The sequence below is a fragment of the Ranitomeya imitator genome, chromosome 7, assembly GCF_032444005.1.
Source record: "Ranitomeya imitator isolate aRanImi1 chromosome 7, aRanImi1.pri, whole genome shotgun sequence".
Lineage (NCBI taxonomy): Eukaryota > Metazoa > Chordata > Amphibia > Anura > Dendrobatidae > Ranitomeya > Ranitomeya imitator.
The window spans coordinates 20,572,280-20,596,223 of NC_091288.1; the positions used below are offsets into that span (position 1 = coordinate 20,572,280).

General features: G+C 42.3%; 1 protein-coding gene across 1 annotated transcript in view; it reads right to left on the minus strand.

Moving 5' to 3' along the window:
* LRP1B (LDL receptor related protein 1B) overlaps positions 1-23,944 on the minus strand; it is a 1,659,362-nt gene that overhangs the window by 421,349 nt on the left and 1,214,069 nt on the right. The window contains exons 36-40 of the mRNA XM_069732880.1: positions 15,076-15,210; positions 12,465-12,594; positions 10,783-10,909; positions 10,489-10,640; positions 10,061-10,185 (exon numbers count right to left, since the gene is read on the minus strand). Of these exons, the coding sequence (XP_069588981.1) occupies positions 10,061-10,185; positions 10,489-10,640; positions 10,783-10,909; positions 12,465-12,594; positions 15,076-15,210 (669 nt within the window). The remainder of the gene's footprint in view (positions 1-10,060; positions 10,186-10,488; positions 10,641-10,782; positions 10,910-12,464; positions 12,595-15,075; positions 15,211-23,944) is intronic.

Here is a 23,944-nt window from a genome sequence, read left to right on the forward strand (position 1 = left end):
TGGGTATCCGAGTTCCGCCAACGCCAGGCGGTCCTTGGTAGTGCTTTTAAGCGCGGGCACCTACAGCTTAGTAACCGGGTTCCAGCACCGTCAGCTGGTCCTCGGTCGTGCCATTGGCTCTTGCACACTGGGGCAACGCATCCGGGTTCCAGCACCGCCAGCTGGTTCTCGGCAGTGTTCTTGTCACAGGTACTCCCTCGTGCCAAGCCTGGTTTCAGCACCGTCAGCTGTTTCCGGGTTGTGTCAACTTCACTGAGACGCCTATGCTTGCCCCGTCGTGGTGCGGTCGAGTTAGCCAACTCCAGGGTGCCTCCAGTTTAGGAGCTTCCTATGTGGGCTGCGTGAACTGGTAGTCAAGGCTGGTTCTGTAGTGCCAGTAGGCCCAGCTCCCCCTGTAGGACTGTTGGGGTTCGGTAACTGCGGCTGCCTCGCGGCCTAGCTGTTCTCTCCTCTCCTGTGGACCTTCGGGTCCACCACCTGGTTCCAGCACCGTCAGCTGGTTCCGGGCCGAGCCTTTGGCTTAGGTGCCTCCTCCTGGGTATCCGAGTTCCGCCAACGCCAGGCGGTCCTTGGTAGTGCTTTTAAGCGCGGGCACCTACAGCTTAGTAACCGGGTTCCAGCACCGTCAGCTGGTCCTCGGTCGTGCCATTGGCTCTTGCACACTGGGGCAACGCATCCGGGTTCCAGCACCGCCAGCTGGTTCTCGGCAGTGTTCTTGTCACAGGTACTCCCTCGTGCCAAGCCTGGTTTCAGCACCGTCAGCTGTTTCCGGGTTGTGTCAACTTCACTGAGACGCCTATGCTTGCCCCGTCGTGGTGCGGTCGAGTTAGCCAACTCCAGGGTGCCTCCAGTTTAGGAGCTTCCTATGTGGGCTGCGTGAACTGGTAGTCAAGGCTGGTTCTGTAGTGCCAGTAGGCCCAGCTCCCCCTGTAGGACTGTTGGGGTTCGGTAACTGCGGCTGCCTCGCGGCCTAGCTGTTCTCTCCTCTCCTGTGGACCTTCGGGTCCACCACCTGGTTCCAGCACCGTCAGCTGGTTCCGGGCCGAGCCTTTGGCTTAGGTGCCTCCTCCTGGGTATCCGAGTTCCGCCAACGCCAGGCGGTCCTTGGTAGTGCTTTTAAGCGCGGGCACCTACAGCTTAGTAACCGGGTTCCAGCACCGTCAGCTGGTCCTCGGTCGTGCCATTGGCTCTTGCACACTGGGGCAACGCATCCGGGTTCCAGCACCGCCAGCTGGTTCTCGGCAGTGTTCTTGTCACAGGTACTCCCTCGTGCCAAGCCTGGTTTCAGCACCGTCAGCTGTTTCCGGGTTGTGTCAACTTCACTGAGACGCCTATGCTTGCCCCGTCGTGGTGCGGTCGAGTTAGCCAACTCCAGGGTGCCTCCAGTTTAGGAGCTTCCTATGTGGGCTGCGTGAACTGGTAGTCAAGGCTGGTTCTGTAGTGCCAGTAGGCCCAGCTCCCCCTGTAGGACTGTTGGGATTCGGTAACTGCGGCTGCCTCGCGGCCTAGCTGTTCTCTCCTCTCCTGTGGACCTTCGGGTCCACCACCTGGTTCCAGCACCGTCAGCTGGTTCCGGGCCGAGCCTTTGGCTTAGGTGCCTCCTCCTGGGTATCCGAGTTCCGCCAACGCCAGGCGGTCCTTGGTAGTGCTTTTAAGCGCGGGCACCTACAGCTTAGTAACCGGGTTCCAGCACAGTCAGCTGGTCCTCGGTCGTGCCATTGGCTCTTGCACACTGGGGCAACGCATCCGGGTTCCAGCACCGCCAGCTGGTTCTCGGCAGTGTTCTTGTCACAGGTACTCCCTCGTGCCAAGCCTGGTTTCAGCACCGTCAGCTGTTTCCGGGTTGTGTCAACTTCACTGAGACGCCTATGCTTGCCCCGTCGTGGTGCGGTCGAGTTAGCCAACTCCAGGGTGCCTCCAGTTTAGGAGCTTCCTATGTGGGCTGCGTGAACTGGTAGTCAAGGCTGGTTCTGTAGTGCCAGTAGGCCCAGCTCCCCCTGTAGGACTGTTGGGGTTCGGTAACTGCGGCTGCCTCGCGGCCTAGCTGTTCTCTCCTCTCCTGTGGGCCTTCGGGTCCACCACCTGGTTCCAGCACCGTCAGCTGGTTCTAGGCAGTGTCTTTTGCTCTTGTACCTTCTGCTCCCCATCCTGATTCCAGTAACGTCAGCTGGTTCCGGGCAGAGCCTTTGGCTTAGGTGCCTCCTTCTGGGTATCCAAGTTCCACCAACGTCAGGTGGTCCTTGGTAGTGCTTTCAGGCACGGGTACTTCCTGCTTCGTAACCGGGTTCCAGTAACGTCAGCTGGTCCTCGGTAGTTCCATTGGCTCTTGGACCTTCGGCTACCCATCCGGGTTCCAGTACCGTCAGCTGGTTCTCGGCAGTGTCTTTTGCTCTTGTACCTTCTGCTCCCCATCCTGGTTCCAGTAACGTCAGCTGGTTCCGGGCAGATCCTTTGGCTTAGGTGCCTCCTTCTGGGTATCCGAGTTCCGCCAACGTCAGGCGGTCCTTGGTAGTGCTTTTTAGCACGGGTACCTCCTGCTTAGTAACCGGGTTCCAGTAACATCAGCTGGTCCTCGGTAGTTCCATAGGCTCTTGAACCTTCGGGTAGCCATCCGAGTTCCAGTTCCATCAGCTGGTTCTTGGCATTTTCTCAGCCTTCTTGTACCTTCTGCTACATTTCCAAGTTGAAGACCCTAAAGTCGACGACCCGGAAGACCACCCCGATGACGACGACGACGACGACCCGGAAAACCACCCCGATGACGACGACGACGACGGCGGAGACGACGACGGCGGAGACGACGACGGCGGAGATGACGACACTGAAGACGACGACCCTGGAGACGACGACATGGAAGACCGAGAAGCAGAAGAACAAGAGGCTGCAGAACAAAGAGCAGAAGAACATTAAGCATAACACTTAATATCAGAGCAAAAGATATTATCTAAATTATATGCAGAAGAAGACTAAGCAGTGTATGGGGGTGAGTCCGTTCCTCCTCGTGGTGCCCCTGGATAAAGCCTGATGCTGCAGGCCAAACTGAACGCGGACAAATGTAACTTTTGTGACTGGCAGAACGGAAGGTGTAATCTTCCAACTTTTATAGATAACAACTACGGGAATGCCTGTCACAAATGAGAATATGATGAAGAAGTAGAATAGGAAGAATAATAACAGTGGAATAAAAAGAATATGTAGAATAGGAAGAATAATAATAGTTGAAGAAAATGAATATGAAGAATGTAATAAAAAATAAAAATAGGTAGAAGATGAAGAAGAAGATGAATAAGGTGAAGAAGTTGATGTCAAAGATGCTGATGATGATGAAGATGAAAGTGTGGGAAAAGGAAAAAAAAGAAGGGGAAGGTCGTGGAATAGTGAAACATCAATATCTGACAAAATAAAAAAAAATTTACATAGTCAATATCTTTTTCAATCCGAACGTTTTTAAAAAAAAAAAAAATCATGCTATTCTATTTGATTGGACTAATCCTCATTGCCTTTAATGTCTCCGCCACCTCCCCCATACATCCTACATTATTCTTAGTTGTTTTCCTTCATGTAGAATGAACCTACAAGGAAAGAAAGGGTTTATTTTAATTCCGATATTTTGGTCCCATTGATTTGCATTGGGATCGGGTATCGGTATCGGCGATATCCGATATTTTTTGAATATCGGCCGATCCAAACCGATACCGATACTTTCCGATATCGGAAGGTATCGCTCAACACTAGTTATAACATTTATACTTGTTTATATTCAATCACTTCAGAGAAAGCATGAAAGTCTTTAATTAAATTATCCAGTCACTTCTTAAAATTTCACTTACAAAACAAACCTTAAAATACAAGAAAGAAAATTAACTTTGTTTTCAGCATTTTGCCTAAGACAAATGAGACAAAGGCAACTTGAAAAGAAACACGCTGTCTCTGTATAATCATCCATATATTGACTCGCACTAACATCTTTCTAAATTGAATGAAAGCGTTCTCTAATTAACACTCATTCATTGCTAATTAGGAATGTAAAACTCAGAGGACTTGGCAAAAGTTTGCGGAAAAGCCACTGCAACTCGTCTGAACGTGAAATCGTAAAGCTTTTTGTTGTATGGTTGTTCAAAATTCTGAATGGTTTTCGCCTTGCTTCTTGGGGTGAAAAATCATTAAAGCAAGTTTATGACTCGGTCGTGTCCATTTCTACAAACTCTTAGCTTTCCTAAGACTTCACCTCCCTGTCGGTTCTATGATCATAATTCTTTTTTTGACCAAGCAATTTTGGAATTCGGAATCCTTATTTTTTTTTTCATCTTGGTGTTCTAGACTTGATAGTTTTTACTTTCATCATATACCTTTGACTTACTATTACATTATATTTTTATATATAGGATGTATGCCCAAATTAGTGATGAGCGAGTGTACTCGTTGTTCGGGTTTTCCCGAGCACGCTCGGGTGACCTCCGAGTAGTTATGAGTGCTCGGAGATTTAGTTTTCATAGTGGCAGCTGAATGATTTACAGCTACTAGACAGCTTGATTACATGTGGGGATTCCCTAGCAACCAGGCAACCCCCACATGTACTCAGCCTGGCTTGTAGCTGTAAATCATTCAGCTGCTGCAATGAAAACTAAATCTCCGAGCAGTCATAACTACTCGGAGGTCACCCGAGCATGCTTGGGAAAATCCGAACAACGAGTACACTCGTTCATCACTAGTCCAAATCCATGAAAAACAGTTTTTATGGGAAATCCTGTTAAATAAAGTTCTGATATGTCGACTCGACATAGTTAGAAAATTTTAATGGTGTTGACCAATAAAGATAGGTTATTGCCTATCTGAAAAATAGGCAATAACTTACAGAATGGGTGTTAGATGTCAAGTTCCCACCCCTGCACAGGGAGAATCTCAAACCATATCCACCGCGGGCTTCCATTCTTCTCCAGCCGCAGTGGAGCCTGCTCAGCAGAGACATCAGTCCCAGCGTCTGGCTCAGTCAGATACCGTGCGCTTGGTTACTGCTGCCCTTCCAGGTCCAGCCATTGTAACCAGCACTGATCAGTGGTGAGCAGACGCTCCTGGAACAAAGTCCTGCTTTTTCACTACTGAGCATGCCCAAGGGATGACCTCTCATTGGAGGTCAGGGTCACATGCTCAGGTCCTGTAGCAGCTCCTATTGGATCACTAGGATCACTGCCCATCTGTACAGCACTGTGCGCATTTAGTGCGCTTTCCTGACAGCCTGTCGGTGTAGGGTGGGAATTCCCGCTTGGACTCTGCATCTGACTCCGGGCATCCTCCAAAAGCCACCAAGGGTCAGAGTGGGTCCAATCCCCAGTTTAGTGGGGGTGATTCATAGGGATCCCACTAGTGTCTTGCAGCTGCACCCTGTGACTGCTAACAGGGTGCAGCGTATTTTGGCGACTCTGTGAAGCAACAGAGCTCACTTCCATTCACACTGGGTGAAGTTTAACCCACGTGTGAGCAAGTGTCCATCTGCCATTACTCAGCAACAGGTACCATCTCTGCACGGTGGACCCCGGGCTGCAAACACACCTTATATCTACATCTTTATTACTTGGTGCATTCCGCTAGCTCTAACACTGTGGGTGTGTGACTGTTGTGACCGACACCGATCTGCCATGCGCATGCCACCCCATTCCAAAAGGGACAGACGAGCTCCATTAGGAATGAAATCATTCTTTGATCAATGCATATTTCCTTGCTAATCTAGAAGTTATCACCTGCGAGAGGTAGCGGGATTTTTTTTTTAGGGCAGTGAGAATCTGGAATTGCTTGCCTGAGGAGGTGGTGATGGCGAACTCAGTCGAGGGGTTCAAGAGAGGCCTGGATGTCTTCCTGGAGCAGAACAATATTGTATCATACAATTATTAGGTTCTGTAGAAGGACGTAGATCTGGGTATTTATTATGATGGAATATAGGCTGAACTGGATGGACAAATGTCTTTTTTCGGCCTTACTAACTATGTTACTATGTTACTATGTTACCTATAACCCCTTTAAGGACTTGTGTGGTCTAAGAACATATTTTAAAATACTCAATTAATGGGGTTTTCAGTCACAGTTTAAATAAAAAAAGAAAAACATAAGTGCACCAGATTGTAAAAAAAGTAAAAGAAAAATAATCATACTGGCCTTACCGACCCCTCAACCCTTTTGTGATGCTGCCCAGAGGAAACCTCTTTAATTAATTTAATTCTTAAAATCACCATCCAAAACCCTGATCTGTTAGCCAAGAAGAACCTCCAAAATGTGTCTTTCTGGAGGACTTAAGGTCACAATTAGTGTTGAGCATTCCGATACCGCAAGTATCGGGTATCGGCCGATACTTGCGGTATCGGAATTCCGATACCGAGATCCGATACTTTTGTGGTATCGGGTAGTATCGGCCGATACCCGAAAAGTATCGGATATCGCCGATACCGATATCCGATACCAATACAAGTCAATGGGACACCAAGTATCGGAAGGTATCCTGATGGTTCCCAGGGTCTGAAGGAGAGAAAACTCTCCTTCAGGCCCTGGGATCCATATTAATGTGTAAAATAAAGAATTAAAATAAAAAATATTGATATATTCACCTCTCCGGCGGCCCCTGGACATCACGCTGGTAACCGGCAGGCTTCTTTGTTTAAAATGAGTGCCTTTAGGACCTGCGAATGACGTCGCGGCTTCTGATTGGTCGCGTGCCGCTCATGTGACCGCCACGCGACCAATCAGAAGCCACGACGTCATTCTCATTCACTAAACTCCTAATTCTAGGAATTAAGGACCTGCAAATGACGTCGCGGCTTCTGATTGGTCACGTGGCGGTCACATGAGCGGCACGCGACCAATCAGAAGCCGCGACGTCATTCGCAGGTCCTAAAGGCGCTCATTTTAAACAAAGAAGCCGGCCGGTTACCAGCGTGATGTCCAGGGGCCGCCGGAGAGGTGAATATATCAATATTTTTTATTTTAATTCTTTATTTTACACATCCCTATGGATCCCAGGGCCTGAAGGAGAGTTTCCTCTCCTTCAGACCCTGGGAACCATCAGAATACCTTCCGATACTTGGTGTCCCATTGACTTGTATTGGTATCGGATATCGGTATCGGCGATATCCGATATTTTTCGGGTATCGGCCGATACTATCCGATACCGATACTTTCAAGTATCGGACGGTATCGCTCAACACTAGTCACAATGCATAAAAGATGAATCTCAGGTGAACTCTGGCAAACCACTTAATATTTATGTTGGCGTTAATATGCCCATTCATTTTGTTCTTAAAGTGGTCGCCCTCTCTTTGGTAATTTTATTTACTGAAATGCTTGAATTTTGTATTAAAAATTAAATTTGTAATTAAGTTTCAATATAAAGAACATTTGCATTCTATTGCCTCTGTGTGTTGCACTGACTTTTGCTGGCTGCAGAATGAGTTAACTGAGAGTCTGTCAGTGAGCTCGTTCTGAGAGAATATGTAACGCTTATCTGTATTTTCCTGAAGTCTTTTCAGCAGATTTAAGACTGGAGATCTCTTCAAAGCTCAATGTACAGGAAAAGAAAAAGCCTGTGAAAGCCAAACGGTGCCACTTTTTCAGTGAAACCCAATTGGAAACATTATTTTAACATTAATTATGGAAGATAAGCTGGAGTCTGCAGCAGAGGTCTGTCAACTGCTTAACACGCTTTTTTTTAACTGAAAAACCATGCATGCTCAGCAAATCCATGCCTGCATGAATATAGATGATTGTTGGCAATAAATGTTGATCAAACGAACATTTGTTTGGTAGCTATGTCTTTTGATTTCCATGTAATTTATGCAAGTCTATGAGAGCAATATTGTCTTCTTTGAGACCATTGAAGGAGTTTCCCATCATGCTTTCCTATAACTTATACAGTACAGACCAAAAGTTTGGACACACCTTCTCATTTAAAGATTTTTCTGTATTTTCATGACTATGAAAATTGTACATTCACACTGAAGGCATCAAAACTATGAATTAACACATGTGGAATTCTATACTTAACAAAAAAAGTGTGAAACAAATGAAAATATGTCTTATATTCAAGGTTCTTCAAAGTAGCCATCTTTTGCTTTGATGACTGCTTTGCACACTCTTGGCATTCTCTTGATGAGCTTCAAGAGGTAGTCACCGGGAATGGTTTTCACTTCACAGGTGTGCCCTGTCAGGTTTAATAAGTGGGATTTCTTGCCTTTTAAATGGGGTTGGGACCTTCAGTTGTGTTGTGCAGAAGTCTGGTGGATACACAGCTGATAGTCCTACTGAATAGACTGTTAGAATTTGTATTATGGCAAGAAAAAAGCAGCTAAGTAAAAAATAATGAGTGGCAATCATTACTTTAAGAAATGAAGGTCAGTCAGTCCAAAATCTTTGGTTCCAACCACCGTGTCTTTGTGCGACGCAGAAAAGGTGAACAGATGGACTCTACATGCCTGGTTCCCACCGTGAAGCATGGAGGAGGAGGTGTGATGGTGTGGGGGGGCTTTGCTGGTGACACTGTTGGGGATTTATTCAAAATTGAAGGCATACTGAACCAGCATGGCTACCACAGCATCTTGCAGCGGCATGCTATTCCATCCGGTTTGCGTTTAGTTGGACCATCATTTATTTTTCAACAGGACAATGACCCCAAACAAACCGCCAGGCTGTGTAAGGGCTATTTGACCAAGAAGGAGAGTGATAGGGTGCTACGCCAGATGACCGGGCCTCCACAGTCACCACACCTGAACCCAATCGAGATGGTTTGGGGTGAGCTGGACCGCAGAGTGAAGGCAAAAGGGCCAACAAGTGCTAAGCATCTCTGGGAACTCCTTCAAGATTGTTGGAAGACCATTCCCAGTGACTACCTCTTGAAGCTCATCAAGAGAATGCCAAGAGTGTGCAAAGCAGTCATCAAAGCAAAAGATGGCTACTTTGAAGAACCTAGAATATAAGACATAATTTCAGTTGTTTCACACTTTTTTGTAAAGTATATAATTTCACATGTGTTAATTCATAGTTTTGATGCCTTCAGTGTGAATGTACAATTTTCATAGTGATGAAAATACAGAAAAATCTTTAAATGAGAAGGTGTGTCCAAACTTTTGGTCTGTACTGTACTTAAAAGGTTTATTCATGATTTTTTAATTTTATTTTTAATTCTATGTGGGGCTAAATAGCTTTCGGCAGGAATTTTCTAACTACCTGCCCGTTCTGCCGCACGACAATCACTCCTGGCTCAGTGGTCATGGACCATTCCTGACAACAATTCTCCTACTTCCTGTGATGTCACATCAACAGAGGAGTTCTTTCTCTTCTGCTCTGCTCTGTTGAAGGGGCATCACTGCCAACATTATGTTAATTGACAGCTGACTCAGTCTAACTCATCGGCAAGCCGGTTGTCAAACAACATGACGTTGGCAGTGATGTCCCATCTACACAGCAGAGTGGATGAAAAGGAAGAAGAAAAGGAACTGCTCTGTCTATGTGATGTCACAGAAAGTAGGAGAATTGTCAACAAGAATGGTCCTTGACTGCTTTGAGTTGGGAGGAATCATTGCTCGGAGGAACAGGCAGATAGTTATCAACATCCGTACAATTAGTTTTTTTCAAAAATCAGTCCTGATCATGATCAGCGGCGAATATTGTTTTTGCAATATTCGCCGAATACAGCCGAATGTCATTGGAGTCAATAGGAGTAGAAATGAAAGAATATGTTCGCAACCAACCATCAAACATAAATTCGACACGAATAGCGTACCAATATGGAATGAATGTGGCAAATTTAGATTCGGTGACCGATTCCAAACATATTTGCTCAACTCTACTTACGATAAGTGAGCAAAATGGAAGAACTATCTGCTCTATTGATATGATGTCACGGAAAGTAGGAGAATCGCTGCCAGAAGTGGTTCATGACTGCTCTAAGCAACCATCTGATAATAAGTACTTATATGCTGAAAAGAAGAAAATATCCTGGACAACCCCTTTAATTGCTTAATGTCTTCCAGATCATAATATAGCATAGTGTACAGCCAATAATGTAGAAGACTCTCACCTTTCTCTCTTGCTCGATTAAAGACTTTTACGTCCTTTAGGTTAATCCCGAGTCCCGTTCTCATGGTCACGGTATCTGAGGCGTCATTCTTCTGACCCCGTCGGATGGAGCCGTTTGAGTGAGCTCTGCCAAAAAAAAAAAAAAGAGAGAAAACATCACAGATCAAAAATTGGGGGATAATTAAAATCAAACAGGTCGTTAAAATGCAACAGACAGCTGCTCCGGCAGAAGTCACGGAAACCCACTTGTGTCTGTGACATTGATATGGTTCAGCTTTGAATATCGAAAAAGCTTTTTCTGTGGAAATAACATGGCTCTATGAGATCCTCATTGTGACCTTGCTAAAGAATGGCTAATCCTACAAGGGTGAAGCAGCTGGTGCTGAAATAACATTTTCAGACTCAAATACTTATGGAAAAATAAATTACCTGTCAGACCAGTAGATGTAAGCCCCGAAGACGACAACTGAAAACATATCCACATTGCTCCCTGACAGCACAATCTCCCGATTCCGTCCACTTTCAAGGTCGATCCTTTCTATCTTGTCCGTACGGGCATCGCACCAGTATAATTTGTTTTCCTAAAGATCAATTTCAAAGTAAACTTCAGCCGGCAATCTTTTTTTTACAAGAGCACTTTATTACAAGGCTAATGGAAAGGTGAATAGAAGGTGTGAGCTTGTAACGGCGGAGCGCTTATAAATATGTACGGGATAAACTGACCTCATAGTCTACAGAAATTCCATTCGGCCATGAAATTCCCGTGTTCACCAGGATAGTCCTTTCAGATCCATCCAAACGGGCTCTACTTATACAAGGAGTTTGTCCCCATTCAGTCCAGAAAAGGTAACTAGGAAGGAGACGTAAAACAAAATACTGACCCATATAAAGTAACTCGATCAATCTAAAACTTGATCCATCCAATAATAAATCTAGTCAAACCATTGGTTACTATGAAATTGAACATTTTTAGGGTCCAAATTAATATTTCATTTCTGCCTTTTTTTGCGTTCTTGGTGTTTTTAGCCTGTTTTCGATTTGTGCCGCCTTTTTTTTTTTAGTTGCATCTTTTTTAAAGTCTTTTTACATGTATTCATATTTGGATGTTTTTTTTGTTTCTGTTTTATGGTTGCCATTCTACAAGGAGTTTAGAAATTCCTAGTCAATTCATAAAAACAAAATTCGCGATTTTTATCTGATACACCAGAGAGTGATTTGGAATTTTTGTCCAAATTTTACTGAAAAATTAGTGGAACATTTGCTCTTAAAAACACAAGAAAATTTAAAAGAATGGCAAAGTATCCATAAAACTCGGATGCAATATGGATGTTCCTCATGTGATCCGTTTTTTTTTGGACTCCCATAGACTTGTATTGGTGACTCTCGTCCAAGAACCAGAGTAAAGAACAGTGCATGGATTAATTGTCATCTGAGCAGCCCTACTAAATTACATTGATCAGAAAAATTTGTAGTAGTTTGTGTAATATACTCGTCTGAAAGAGCCCTTGAAATCATCTTTACTCCAGAAAAAGCCATGAAAGCAATCATGACATGGCTCTGTGGCATTTTTTTTTTTTTTAGAAATATTGGTCTCTGAGTATATGAAAAATAATGAAAAAAAAAAACCAAAAGCAAAAATGAAAAAATAAAATAATCAAAGCTGTAAAGTAACTAGAATACTTTAATTGTTACCACTGTCAGAGCTTTGGATAAGGCTGAACAATAGAGTATAAAATAATAATAATAAATAATGATAATAATAATTTACTTCATTGTATCAGTGTAATACAATAAAAAAAATATCTGATACGTTGTAAAGACAACTGTTTTTTTTATTTTCACTTTTTTTTGTTTTAGCGTTACAGATTACCCTATATGTAGGGCTGTCGTACCTGCCAATGATTTTCTAGGTAGGGTTTTCAGATACAGATTCACAGATATATAAATCTGCATTTCGACTTCCATTGAAGTGCATTTTCAGAGTTATCATCTTGATTGCTTACATTTTTGGATTTACAATACCCCTGTCTAAGTTTTACGACCCATTTGTTAGATTTATGGCAGATGATTAGGGCACTGTATAAAGGATTCCTTCATTATTTCCTCCACCTAGCGAAGCTTTCCTACGTGCATGGCTTTAGGGCTCAATGACTTAGATCCAGAATTAACAAAAACCCAACAAATATTCCAATATTTTACTGAATCTAGAAAGATGGATGAATTGTTGAAGCCTAAGAGCGACAGAAGGACTTGAGATAAGAACCTGTGATAACCATAATTTTCCGATTTTTGGCATGTGACATTGCTAGTGTATTAGCATGCTACTTCAAAAGATAGCTAGATAAAACCATACCATTCAATATTCCTCTCAGCAATGAATTGAGACTGAAGAAAAATGTGCTCACCCTTTTTCAGGATGTACAGCTACAGCTCTGGGCTGATCGATGCCACGAGAGATCACTACATATCTAAAGGAGCCATTGAGTCTTGCCACCTCAATTAGATTAAAGCCATGGTCTGCCCAATAAATGTTACCTGTTACCAAAAATTAAAAAAAATTCATTAATGAGGATACAGTCATGGCCGAAAGTGTTGGCACCATTGAAATTGTTCCAGAAAATGAAGTATTTCTCCCAGGAAATTATTGAAATTACATATGTTTGGTTATACTCATGTTTATTTCCTTTGTGTGTATTGGAACAACAAAAATATGAAAAAGAAAAAGCAAAATGGACATAATTTCACACAAAACCCCAATCATGGGCAGGACAAAATTGTTGTCACCTTTCCAAACCTGTTGGTAAACCATTTCGTTTCAAGCGTGTGATGCTCTTACAAACTCAGCTGTGACAAGTAACAGGGGTTGGGCAATATGAACATCCCATCTCAAAACCAGATAAAAAGGGGAGAAGTGACTCATTCTTTGCATTCTGTGTCTCTGTGTGCCACACTAACATGGAGAACAGAAAGACGAGAAGAGAACTGCTTGAGGACTTGAGAACCCAAATTGTTGAAAAATACCAACAATCTCAAGATTACAAGTCCATACCCAGAAATTTCAGTGTTCCTTTGTCCACGATACACAACACAATGAAGAAGTTTACAACTCATGGACCGTAGCTAATATCCCTGGACGTGGAAGTTAGAGAAAAATTAATGAAAGGTCGCAACACAGGATAGTCCTGTGGCGAATAAGCAGGCCCTGTCAAGTTAAAAAAAAATCAAGCTGTTCTGAAGGATCAGGATGCATCAGTCTCAGTGTGAACTATCCATTAACATTTGAATTAAATGAAATGCTGTGGCAGGAGATCCATGGGGACCCTGCTGCTGACATACATAAAAAGCTAGACGGCAGTTTGCCAAAATGTTCGTAAGTAAGCCAAAATCCTTCTGGGAAAGATGAGTCCAAGATATAGCTGTTTGGTAAAGTACATCATTCTACTATTTACTGAAAACAGAATGAGGCCTACAAAGAATAGAATACCCACACCTGCAGTCAAACATGGTGGAGGTTCAAAGATGTTTTGGGTTGTTTTTTTTGGCTGCCTCTGGCATCTGTGCAAGGCCTCATGAAATCTGAAGACTACCAAAGGATTTTGGGTCGCAATTTAGTGCCCAGTGTCAGAAAGCTGGGTTAGCATCCTTAGGTCATGGGTCTTCCAGCAGGAAAAATAAACACAACTATACTTCAAGATGCCCCCAGAAATGGATGGAAACATAGCGGTGGAGAGCTCTGAAGTGGTAACAATGAGTCCGGATCTAAATCCCATTGAACCCCTGTGGAGAGATCTTAAAAATGCTGTTGGGAGAAGTCACCTTCAGATATAAGAGACCTGGAGCAGTTTGCAGAAGAAGAGTGGTCCAAAATTCCAGGTAAGAGGTGTAAGAAGCTTGTGGATGGTTATAGGAAGCGATTGATCGCAGTTATTTATTCCAATGGATGTGCAACCAAATATTAAGTCGAGTGTGCCAACAATTTTGTCCCACCTATTTTGGGGGTTTTGTATGACATTATGTCCAATCTACTTTTTTTGTGTGTGTTATTCCAATAAATACAAAAGAAATAAACGTGAATAACAAAACACGTGTAATTGCAATAATTTTCTGGGAGAAATGCTTGATTTTCTGGAACAATTAAAAGGGGGTTCCAATATTGCGGCCAAGACTGTAGACACTAGACAGACACCTTTCACAATCCAATGACAAAGTAATGAATGCTTACAAATGAAATAACATAGAGTAGCTTTAAAAATTACTAAAAAGAAAACCTGCTTAAATGGGGTTAAATGGTTATGTGGTGTAATATTGAAAAATATCTATTTTTGTCAGTATTATGCTACATTCAAATTTACTTAGCTGAAATATATATTCTTGTATTATTCTTCCAATTTTATTTTTCTACAAGGAAATTCATTATTTTTTTCAATAATGGTTAGGAAATGTATTGCTAGATGGGACCCATGGGATATAATATTCATAGTAATAAAAAAAAAACTTAAGGAAGATTTGTAAAAAGTTGAAGTCCTATTAAATATTACTTTACTTTTGCATCACTGTAGGGCAGGAATTGTTTAAAGTCATTGAAAGAAAAAATATCATCCTCCAATGTGAACTGCAGTTGAAACGAATGCCTCGGCAGAGTTACATCTCTCCTATCTAGAGAATACAGGTTTATACTGTACCATATTTTGAAACTTTATAACTTGAGGCATGAAGCATCTAAGATGTATTTCTGCCTGAACAACAGCTCTCAGAAGAATAATACCAAGTTATTACTACTTAATCATTGCCAGCATTAAAAACACATATCTAGAGGCCCAAAATGTCAGTGGGAGACTCCCAGACAGAAAAATGGATTCTGTGCTCTGCCGAGCCTAGATGCACAAATATGTCATTTTTGTTTAAAAAAAAAAAAAACTATAAAGGAAAAAAAAAATCATTTTAAAGATCATGACCGGCAACACGTAAAGGCCTTTTAGACTGGGCTGAATGACAAGAGATGTACAAGACAGCTACCGGCTATCCAGTCAATCGCTAGTCCTTCCACTCTCCCAAGTCCATTTGTGATGATATCTTCTCTCCATGTCTGGTCTCGTTTGGAGCGGCTGATTTTATTGTATCCCATGTCAGTCCAATAGATTGTGTCATTCCCTGGAAAGGAAGAGAACCAGCTTCATTAGCTAAATATTTTAAGGAAGAAGCCAATTAGGATATTGGATTTATGAGAAACATACACATATTTACAAATAAATTAGAAATGTAAAGGCATCTTCAAATGAGTAATTTCTTAACTTGTCTCCAAAATATACGGTAAATACAATTTTAATTACCCTTTCCTCAACTGTCCAACCAGTTTGCTAAACTCAGTCAGGTCATCTTCCTTGGTTGGGTCATGGATAGGGTCTACACATGTCCATCTTCGGAGAATTCAAGCCCCTAGCATCTTTGACATCTCCTACCCTGACTAGGCTCCAATCTTATGATATCGGATGATGGGCGTTGCTGCATAGTCAGTCTTGAAGATGCCAAAGATGAAAGTTGTCAAAAGATGTTTAAGATGGCTCAATGAAGTTTGCATTGGTGACTGCACTGAAAAAGACAATTGCGTATTATTTACTTTATTATTTTTTTTAAACCCCTTCCCGGGCCTTTTTAAGAAAAATGGCTATCGTCTATCAGTCATTTTGCTGGACCTGCAAAAATCAAATTGAAAAAAATTAGTATTTTGGAAAATCTGATTCTGAAATTCAAGGCAAATTGGTTTTGCCTAAAAGAGATTCGCTCATTGTTTATTCCAACATCAGATGCTATCAATAGGCCATCTCACTCTTAGGCTCTCATGTAAAAAAAAAGTTTATATGCTCTCATGTAAAAAAAAGTTTAAATACTTCTCTACTGGAAGACACAGGAATGTATGAAATTGGTATGATGAGAAATAGTAAAATTTAATAAAATTCAAAAAAGTTTAGAGTAACCGTAATTTATTCTTCCCTAACTTCACACTGATGAGTTTTCTTTGCTTTCAGGACTCCTTCCTCTATGATAAACACTGGGTTTTTATTTGCGACCACCTTTACGTGTTAGAAGCCAAATTTTTTTAGATGTGTTTTCCTACTTAATCCACTTTAGGTAAAAAAGAACACAGAAATAATTGAATGTGTAAGATTCTCCAACCTGTTAGGAGAATGGAAGTCCTAGGTTGTTATTGAAGCTTCCAAAAATACCAACGAAAAAGGCCTCTATGCCAATGCCGGACACTTTTCTTGGACTACAAGATCTTCGCCTATAGAATAGAGATTTGGAGATCTTTTCCATTGAATTGATTCCATAGCTGGGTCCTCTACTTATCACATATTTATGGTTTAAGATATGATCAAAATGTTGCTTGTAGGAAAATGTTGGTCCCTGTTATATCTAAAGGAATAATTATCCCATTTTTTTATTTGACTTGAAACTCTATGAACAGTACGTCACATTGTATCCATATTTGTATTATACCTTTTATTACTGTACAGGTAGATAAATTCAATTAGAAGCTGTTCCAAAGTTTACGAAACTGTTCTGTATAGCTGACCTCGTGTGAATTTATTTTCTAAGTTTTCATTTAAGAATGATCATTAAGTGTATAGTCTCCTCTCAATTTTCACAAGTCAGCTTTCACTCGAGCCAAAATAACTTCTGACATACTGTAAAACTATTCCACTCTCTCAGCAGATTTGTTCAGCTGAACTTGCTTTCTCGAGTCCATCTGTTAAAGTCAATGTCCTCATTAGCTAAATATTTTAATCTAAAGGTTTCACATTTAATATAGAGTAAGTCACTACTTCATACATGTGTTTGCAAGAAAATGATCCACCTCTCATATTTCAAAATCTGCATAGAGCTACTGAAACACAAAAATGCTTCAACCGAATGTTTTCTTGTCTTCTGCATCCCAGAAACAGACATGTTGAAATTCGTTGTTCTTTATTTAAAAAGGACCTATTTATGAGGTCAAAAATTGACATTTATTGCACTTATTTTTATTCTGGCTGTTCCTTTAAGTATTTTTTTTAGTTAGATAAATGTTAGGTGTCGAGTTCCTGCCTCTGCACAGGGGGAATCTCGGGCCATCTCCGCTGCGGTCTCCCATTCATCTCCTGCCGCAGTGGAGCCTGCTCAGCAGAGACGTCAGTGCCAGCGTCTCGCTCAGTCTGACTCTGTACAAAGGGTTACTGCTGCTTTTCCTGCTTCTGCCATTGAAGTCAGTGTTGGGCAGAGGCGAGCAGACGCTTCTAGGACTAAGTCCTGCTTTTCTCGTTCTGAGCATGCCCAGAGTAAGATCTCTCATTGGAGATCAAGGGTCACATGTTCAGATACTGCAGCTAAATCCATTGGTCCATCTAGGAAGGTCCTGTAGGTGCTCAGGCTTTATAGCAGCCTCTCTATTTGTCCTTCTTGGAAGGTCCTGTACTTACTGCAGCTATTTAAGGCTTTCATGACCGCACAGCCATGCGCTAGTATTGAATCAGTTATGTGCATACGCCAGAGTGGTCACATTTATGTGTGTTCAGGGACTCGGCTGAAATAAGCCCCTAGAATGCCGGCACCTCCGGCAAGGATATTGTGTTAATGGATTTAGGGCCTTGGCTGAAATAAGCCCCTAGAATACCGGCTCCTCCAGTGAGGAGATTGTATGTTTGTTTTGCCACACACTGCCTTCAGCTCGGCAGTTGCTGGATACTCCTGTGAAGTCAACAGGGTTCCGCATTTCTTCGTTGCCAAGGTCTCAGCTGCTGACTCGGGGCGTCCTCTGGTGTGGGCTTAAAAGCCACCGAAGGTCAGAGTGAGATCTGGCACAGCGTCTCTGTGAAGTAACAGACTGCGTTTCTACCGCCATATAGGTCCGCCATTTGCCAGCAGCAGGTCCTCTCCTGCACGGTGGACCCCAGGCTGCGAACGCACCAAATAACATCTCTCAAATTAACTCAGTGCGTTCCGCCAGCCCTAACAATAAATGGTTGCAGAGATTTAGGTCTTTTTATTTAGTGAAAATTTTTAGGGTCTATATGAAGGAGGCATGGCTCACAGGATCCTCTGAGGCATGTGTTTAGGCGGCGCTGCATAATTAACCTGTAAGCAGCGCACTTTTGGTAAAGAAGACCCTAAAAATTAAAGCTAAAATTAAAGTAAAGAACAGAATACTTAGCGCTCAGAATAAAATAGGACCAACAACTGGTCATTTTTGATCTGGTGACAGATTCCTGATGAAACAGCCCATTGATCTGTAACATTTATGGCAGATTCATATAGCATTTTATAAATATCAAAACATTGAGACATCTGTGGAAAAAAAAACAGCCAGCTCCCTGCAGTTAGGCAGTGGGGAATCAGCTGCCACTCAACATGACCTAGGCAGTCACGCTCTACCAACAGGGCAAAGTAGAAGAGAAGCTGCTGTTTTGTCAATGTGACATCAGCAGAAGTCACCAAGTCACTGACAAGAGCAGACTGTGACCTCTCTGAGCTGCAGAGATTGACTTTAGGAACAACAGGCAGGTAGCATTTACCTGCCAGCTAGCCTTCATCCCATAGTAAAAAAAATAGTCTTGAATAAACCCTTTAAAGACCTTTTCACCATCAAACAATTACACTGGAGATAAAAAAAACATCAGAGGCATCAGTTAGGCTTGATCTTTGACATACTGTACCTATATAAACACATATGTTGAGATCAAATCTCACAGGAGAGGGCCAGAGGTGTTCTACTACTGTATGGATGTGCACAAGATGATGTAAATTCAGTATCACTGATGGTTTATTGTGTATAAAACATTTAACAAATAACATATTTCGAAGTTAAAACACCTTCAAATCAGAGAAAATGTATGTCATACACAATTGTAGGTGTACAATATGGGCATAAAAATATTCTCCTCAAAGATCGAGGCTATGCAAACACACATGCTTCTCTCAAAATGAGAATATCATCAAAAAGTTAATTTATTTCAGTTCAATACAAAAAGTGAAACACATATATTATATGTAATCATTACAAACAGAGTGATCTATTGCAAGTGTTTATTTCTGTTAATGTTGATGATTATGGTTTACAGCCAATGAAAACCCAAAAGTCATTATCTCAAAAAATTTGAATAATTACCAAAAACACCTGCAAAGGCTTCCTAAGCATTTAAAAATGTCCCATGGTCTGTTTCAGTAGCTCCACAATCATGGGGAAGACTGCTGACTTGACAGATGTCCAGAAAGCAGTCAGTGACACACTCCACAAAGAGGATAAGCCACAAAAAGTCATTGCTAAAGAAGCTGGCTTTTCACAGAGTGATGTATACAAGCATGTTAACCCCTTTACCCCCAAGGGTGGTTTGCACGTTATGGACCGGGCCAATTTTTACAATTCTGACCACTGTCCCTTTATGAGGTTATAACTCTGGAACGCTTCAACGGATCCTGGTGATTCTGACATTGTTTTCTTGTGACATATTGTACTTCATGATAGTGGTAAAATTTCTTTGATATTACCTGCGTTTATTTGTGAAAAAAACGTAAACATGGCGAAAATTTTGAAAATTTCGCAATTTTCCAACTTTGAATTTTTATGCAATTAAATCACAGAGATATGTCACACAAAATACTTAATAAGTAACATTTCCCACATGTCTACTTTACATCAGCACAATTTTGGAACCAACTTTTTTTTGTTAGGGAGTTATAAGGGTTAAAAGTTGACCAGCAATTTCTCATTTTTACAACACCATTTTATTTTAGGGACCACATCTCATTTGAAGTCATTTTGAGGGGTCTATATGATAGAAAATACCCAAGTGTGACACCATTCTAAAAGCTGCACCCCTCAAGGTTCTCAAAACCACATTCAAGAAGTTTATTAACCCTTCAGGTGTTTCACAGGAATTTTTGGAATGTTTAAATAAAAATGAACATTTAACTTTTTTTCACAAAAAATTTACTTCAGCTCCAATTTGTTTTATTTTGCCAAGAGTTAAAGGAGAAAATGGACCCCAAACCTTGTTGTACAATTTGTCCTGAGTACGCTGATACCCCATAAGTGGAGGTAAACCACTGTTTGGGCGCATGACAGAGCTTGGAAGCGAAGGAGCGCCATTTGACTTTTTAATGCAAAATTGAATGGAATTGAGATGGGACGCCATGTTGCGTTTGGAGAGCCACTGATGTGCCTAAACATTGAAACCCCCCATAATTGACACCATTTTGGAAAGTAGACCCCCTAAGGAACTTATCTAGAGGTGTGGTGAGCACTTTGACCCACCAAGTGCTTCACAGAATTTTATATTGCAGAACCGTAAAAATAAAAAAATATTTTTTTTTCCACAAAAATTAATTATCTTTTTGCCCCCAATTTTTTATTTTCCCAATGGTAAGAGAAGAAATTGGAACCAAAAAGTTGGTGCACAATTTGCCTGAGTACTCTGATACCCCATATGTGGGGGGTAAACCACTGTTTGGGCGCATGGGAGAGCTCGGAAGGGAAGGAGCGCCGTTTGACCTTTCAATGCAAAATTCACAGGAATTGAGATGAGACGCCATGTTGCGTTTGGAGAGCCACTAATGTGCCTAAATATTGAAACCCCCCACAAATGACACCATTTTGGAAAGTAGACCCCCTAAGGAACTTATCTAGATGTGTGGTGAGCACTTTGACCCACCAAGAGCTTCACAGAAGTTTATAATGCAGAGCCGTAAAAATAAAACAAATTTTTTTTCCCACAAATATTATTTTCTAGCCCCCAGTTTTGTATTTTCCCAAGGGTAACAGGAGAAATTGGACCCCAAAATTTGTTGTGCAATTTGTCCTGAGTGCGCTGATACCCCATATGTGGGGGGGAACCACCGTTTGGGCACATGGGAAGGCTCGGAAGGGAAGGAGCGCCATTTGGAATACAGACTTAGATGGAATGGTCTGCAGGCGTCACATTGCGTTTGCAGAGCCCCTAATGTACCTAAACAGTAGAAACCCCCCACAAGTGACCCCATATTGGAAACTAGACCCCCCAAGGAACTTATCTAGATGTGTTGTGAGAACTTTGAGCCCCCAAGTGTTTCACTACAGTTTCTAATGCAGAGCCGTGAAAAAAAAAAATTTCCCCCAAAATTATTTTTTAGCCCCCAGTTTTGTATTTTCTCGAGGGTAACAGGAGAAATTGGACCCCAAAATTTGTTGTGCAATTTGTCCTGAGTACGCTGATGCCCCATATGTGGGGAGGAACCACCGTTTGGGCGCATGGGAGGGCTCGGAAGGGAAGGAGCGCCATTTGGAATGCAGACTTAGATGGAATGGTCTGCAGGCGTCACATTGCGTTTGCAGAGCCCCTAATGTACCTAAACAGTAGAAACCCCCCACAAGTGACCCCATATTGGAAACTAGACCCCCCAAGGAACTTATCTAGATGTGTTGTGAGAACTTTGAGCCCCCAAGTGTTTCACTACAGTTTATAACGCAGAGCCGTGAAAATTAAAAAATCTTTTTTTTCCCACAAAACTTATTTTTTAGCCCACAGTTTTGTATTTTCCCAAGGGTAACAGGAGAAATTGGACCCCAAAAGTTGTCCAATTTGTCCTGAGTACGCTGATACCCCATATGCTGGGGTAAACTCCTGTTTGGGCACACGGGAGAGCTCGGAAGGGAAGGAGCACTGTTTTACTTTTTCAACGCAGAATTGGCTGGAATTGAGATCGGACGCCATGTCGCGTTTGGAGAGCCCCTGATGTGCCTAAACAGTGGAAACCCCCCAATTATAACTGAAACCCTAATCCAAACACACCCCTAACCCTAATTCCAACGGTAACCCTAACCACACCTCTAACCCAGACACACCCCTAACCCTAATCCCAACCCTATTCCCAACCGCAAATGTAATCCAAACCCTAACCCTAACTTTAGCCCCATCCCTAACTGTAGCCTTAACCCTAACTGTAGCCTTAACCCTAACTGTAGCCTTAACCCTAACTGTAGCCTTAACCCTAGCCCTAACCCTAGCCCTAACCATAACCCTAGCCCTAACCCTAGCCCTAACCCTAGCCCTAACCCTAGCCCTAGTCCTAACCCTAACCCTAGCCCTAACCCTAGCCCTAACCCTAGCCCTAACCCTAACCCTAACCCTAGCCCTAACCCTAGCCCTAACCCTAGCCCTAACCCTAATGGGAAAATGGAAATAAATACATTTTTTAAATTTTTTTAATTTTTCCCTAACTAAGGTTGTAATGAAGGGGGTTTGATTTACTTTTATAGCGGGTTTTTTTAGCGGATTTTTATGATTGGCAGCCGTCACTCACTGAAAGACGCTTTTTATTGCAAAAAATATTTTTTGCGTTACCACATTTTGAGAGCTATAATTTTTCCATATTTTGGTTCACAGAGTCATGTGAGGTCTTGTTTTTTGCGGGATGAGTTGACGTTTTTATTGGTAACACTTTCGGGCACGTGACATTTTTTGATCACTTTTTATTCTGATTTTTGTGAGGCAGAATTAGCAAAGACCAGCTATTTATGAATTTCTTTTGGGGGAGGCGTTTATACCGTTCCGCGTTTAGTAAAATTGATAAAGCAGTTTTATTCTTCGGGTCAGTACGATTACAGAGATACCTCATTTATATCATTTTTTTATGTTTTGGCACTTTTATACGATAAAAACTATTTTATAGAAAAAATAATTATTTTTGCATCGCTTTATTCTGAGGACTATAACTTTTTTATTTTTTTTGCTGATGTTGCTGTATGGCGGCTCGTTTTTTGCGGGACAAGATGGCGCTTTCAGCGGTACCATGGTTATTTATATCTGTCTTTTTGATCGCGTGTTATTCCACTTTTTGTTTGGCGGTATGATAATAAAGCGTTGTTTTTTGCCTCTTTTTTTTTTTTTTCTTACGGTGTTTACTGAAGGGGTTAACTAGTGGGCCAGTTTTATAGGTCGGGTCATTACGGACGCGGCAATACTAAATATGTGTACTTTTATTGTTTTTTTTTTATTATTTAGCTAAAGAAATGTATTTATGGGAATAATATTTTTTTTTTTTCATTATTTAGGATTTTTTTTTTTTTTTTTTACACACTTCTAAAAATTTTTTTTTACTTTTTTACTTTGTCCCAGGGGGGGACAATACAGATCGGTGATCTGCCAGTTTGCACAGCACTCTGACAGATCACCGATCTGTCAAACAGCGCTGCAGCGTTACCAAGTGCCTGCTCTGAGCAGGCACTTGGTAAGGCACCTCCCTCCCTGCAGGACCCAGATCCGCGGCCATCTTGGATCCGGGACTTGCTGCAGGGAGGAGGTAAGAGACCCCCGGAGCAACGCGATCACATCGCGTTGCTGCGGGGGTCTCAGGGAAGCCCGCAGGGAGCCCCCTCCCTGCGCGATGCTTCCCTGCACCGCCAGCAGATCGCGATCATGTTTGATCGCGGTGTGCCGGGGGTTAATGTGCCGGGGGCGGTCCGTGACCGCTCCTGGCACATAGTGCCGGATGTCAGCTGCGATAAGCAGCTGACACCCGGTCGCGATCGGCCGCGCTCCCCCTGTGAGCGCGGCCGATCGCCTATGACGTACTATTCCATCCTTGGGAAGTAAAGCCCACCCCACATGGACGGAATAGTACCTCTAATGGCAGAAAGGGGTTAATGTAAAGTTGATTGAAAGGAAAAGTGTTTCAGAAAAAGGTGCACAAGCAACCGGGATAACCGCAGCCTTGAAAGGATTGCTAAGAATAGCTATTCAAAAATTTGGGGGAGATTCACAAGGAGTGGACTGTTGCTGGAGTCATTGCTTCAAGAACCACCACACACAGAAGTATCCAGGACATGGGCTACAAGTGTCACATTCCTTGTGTCAAGCCACTCATGACCAATAGA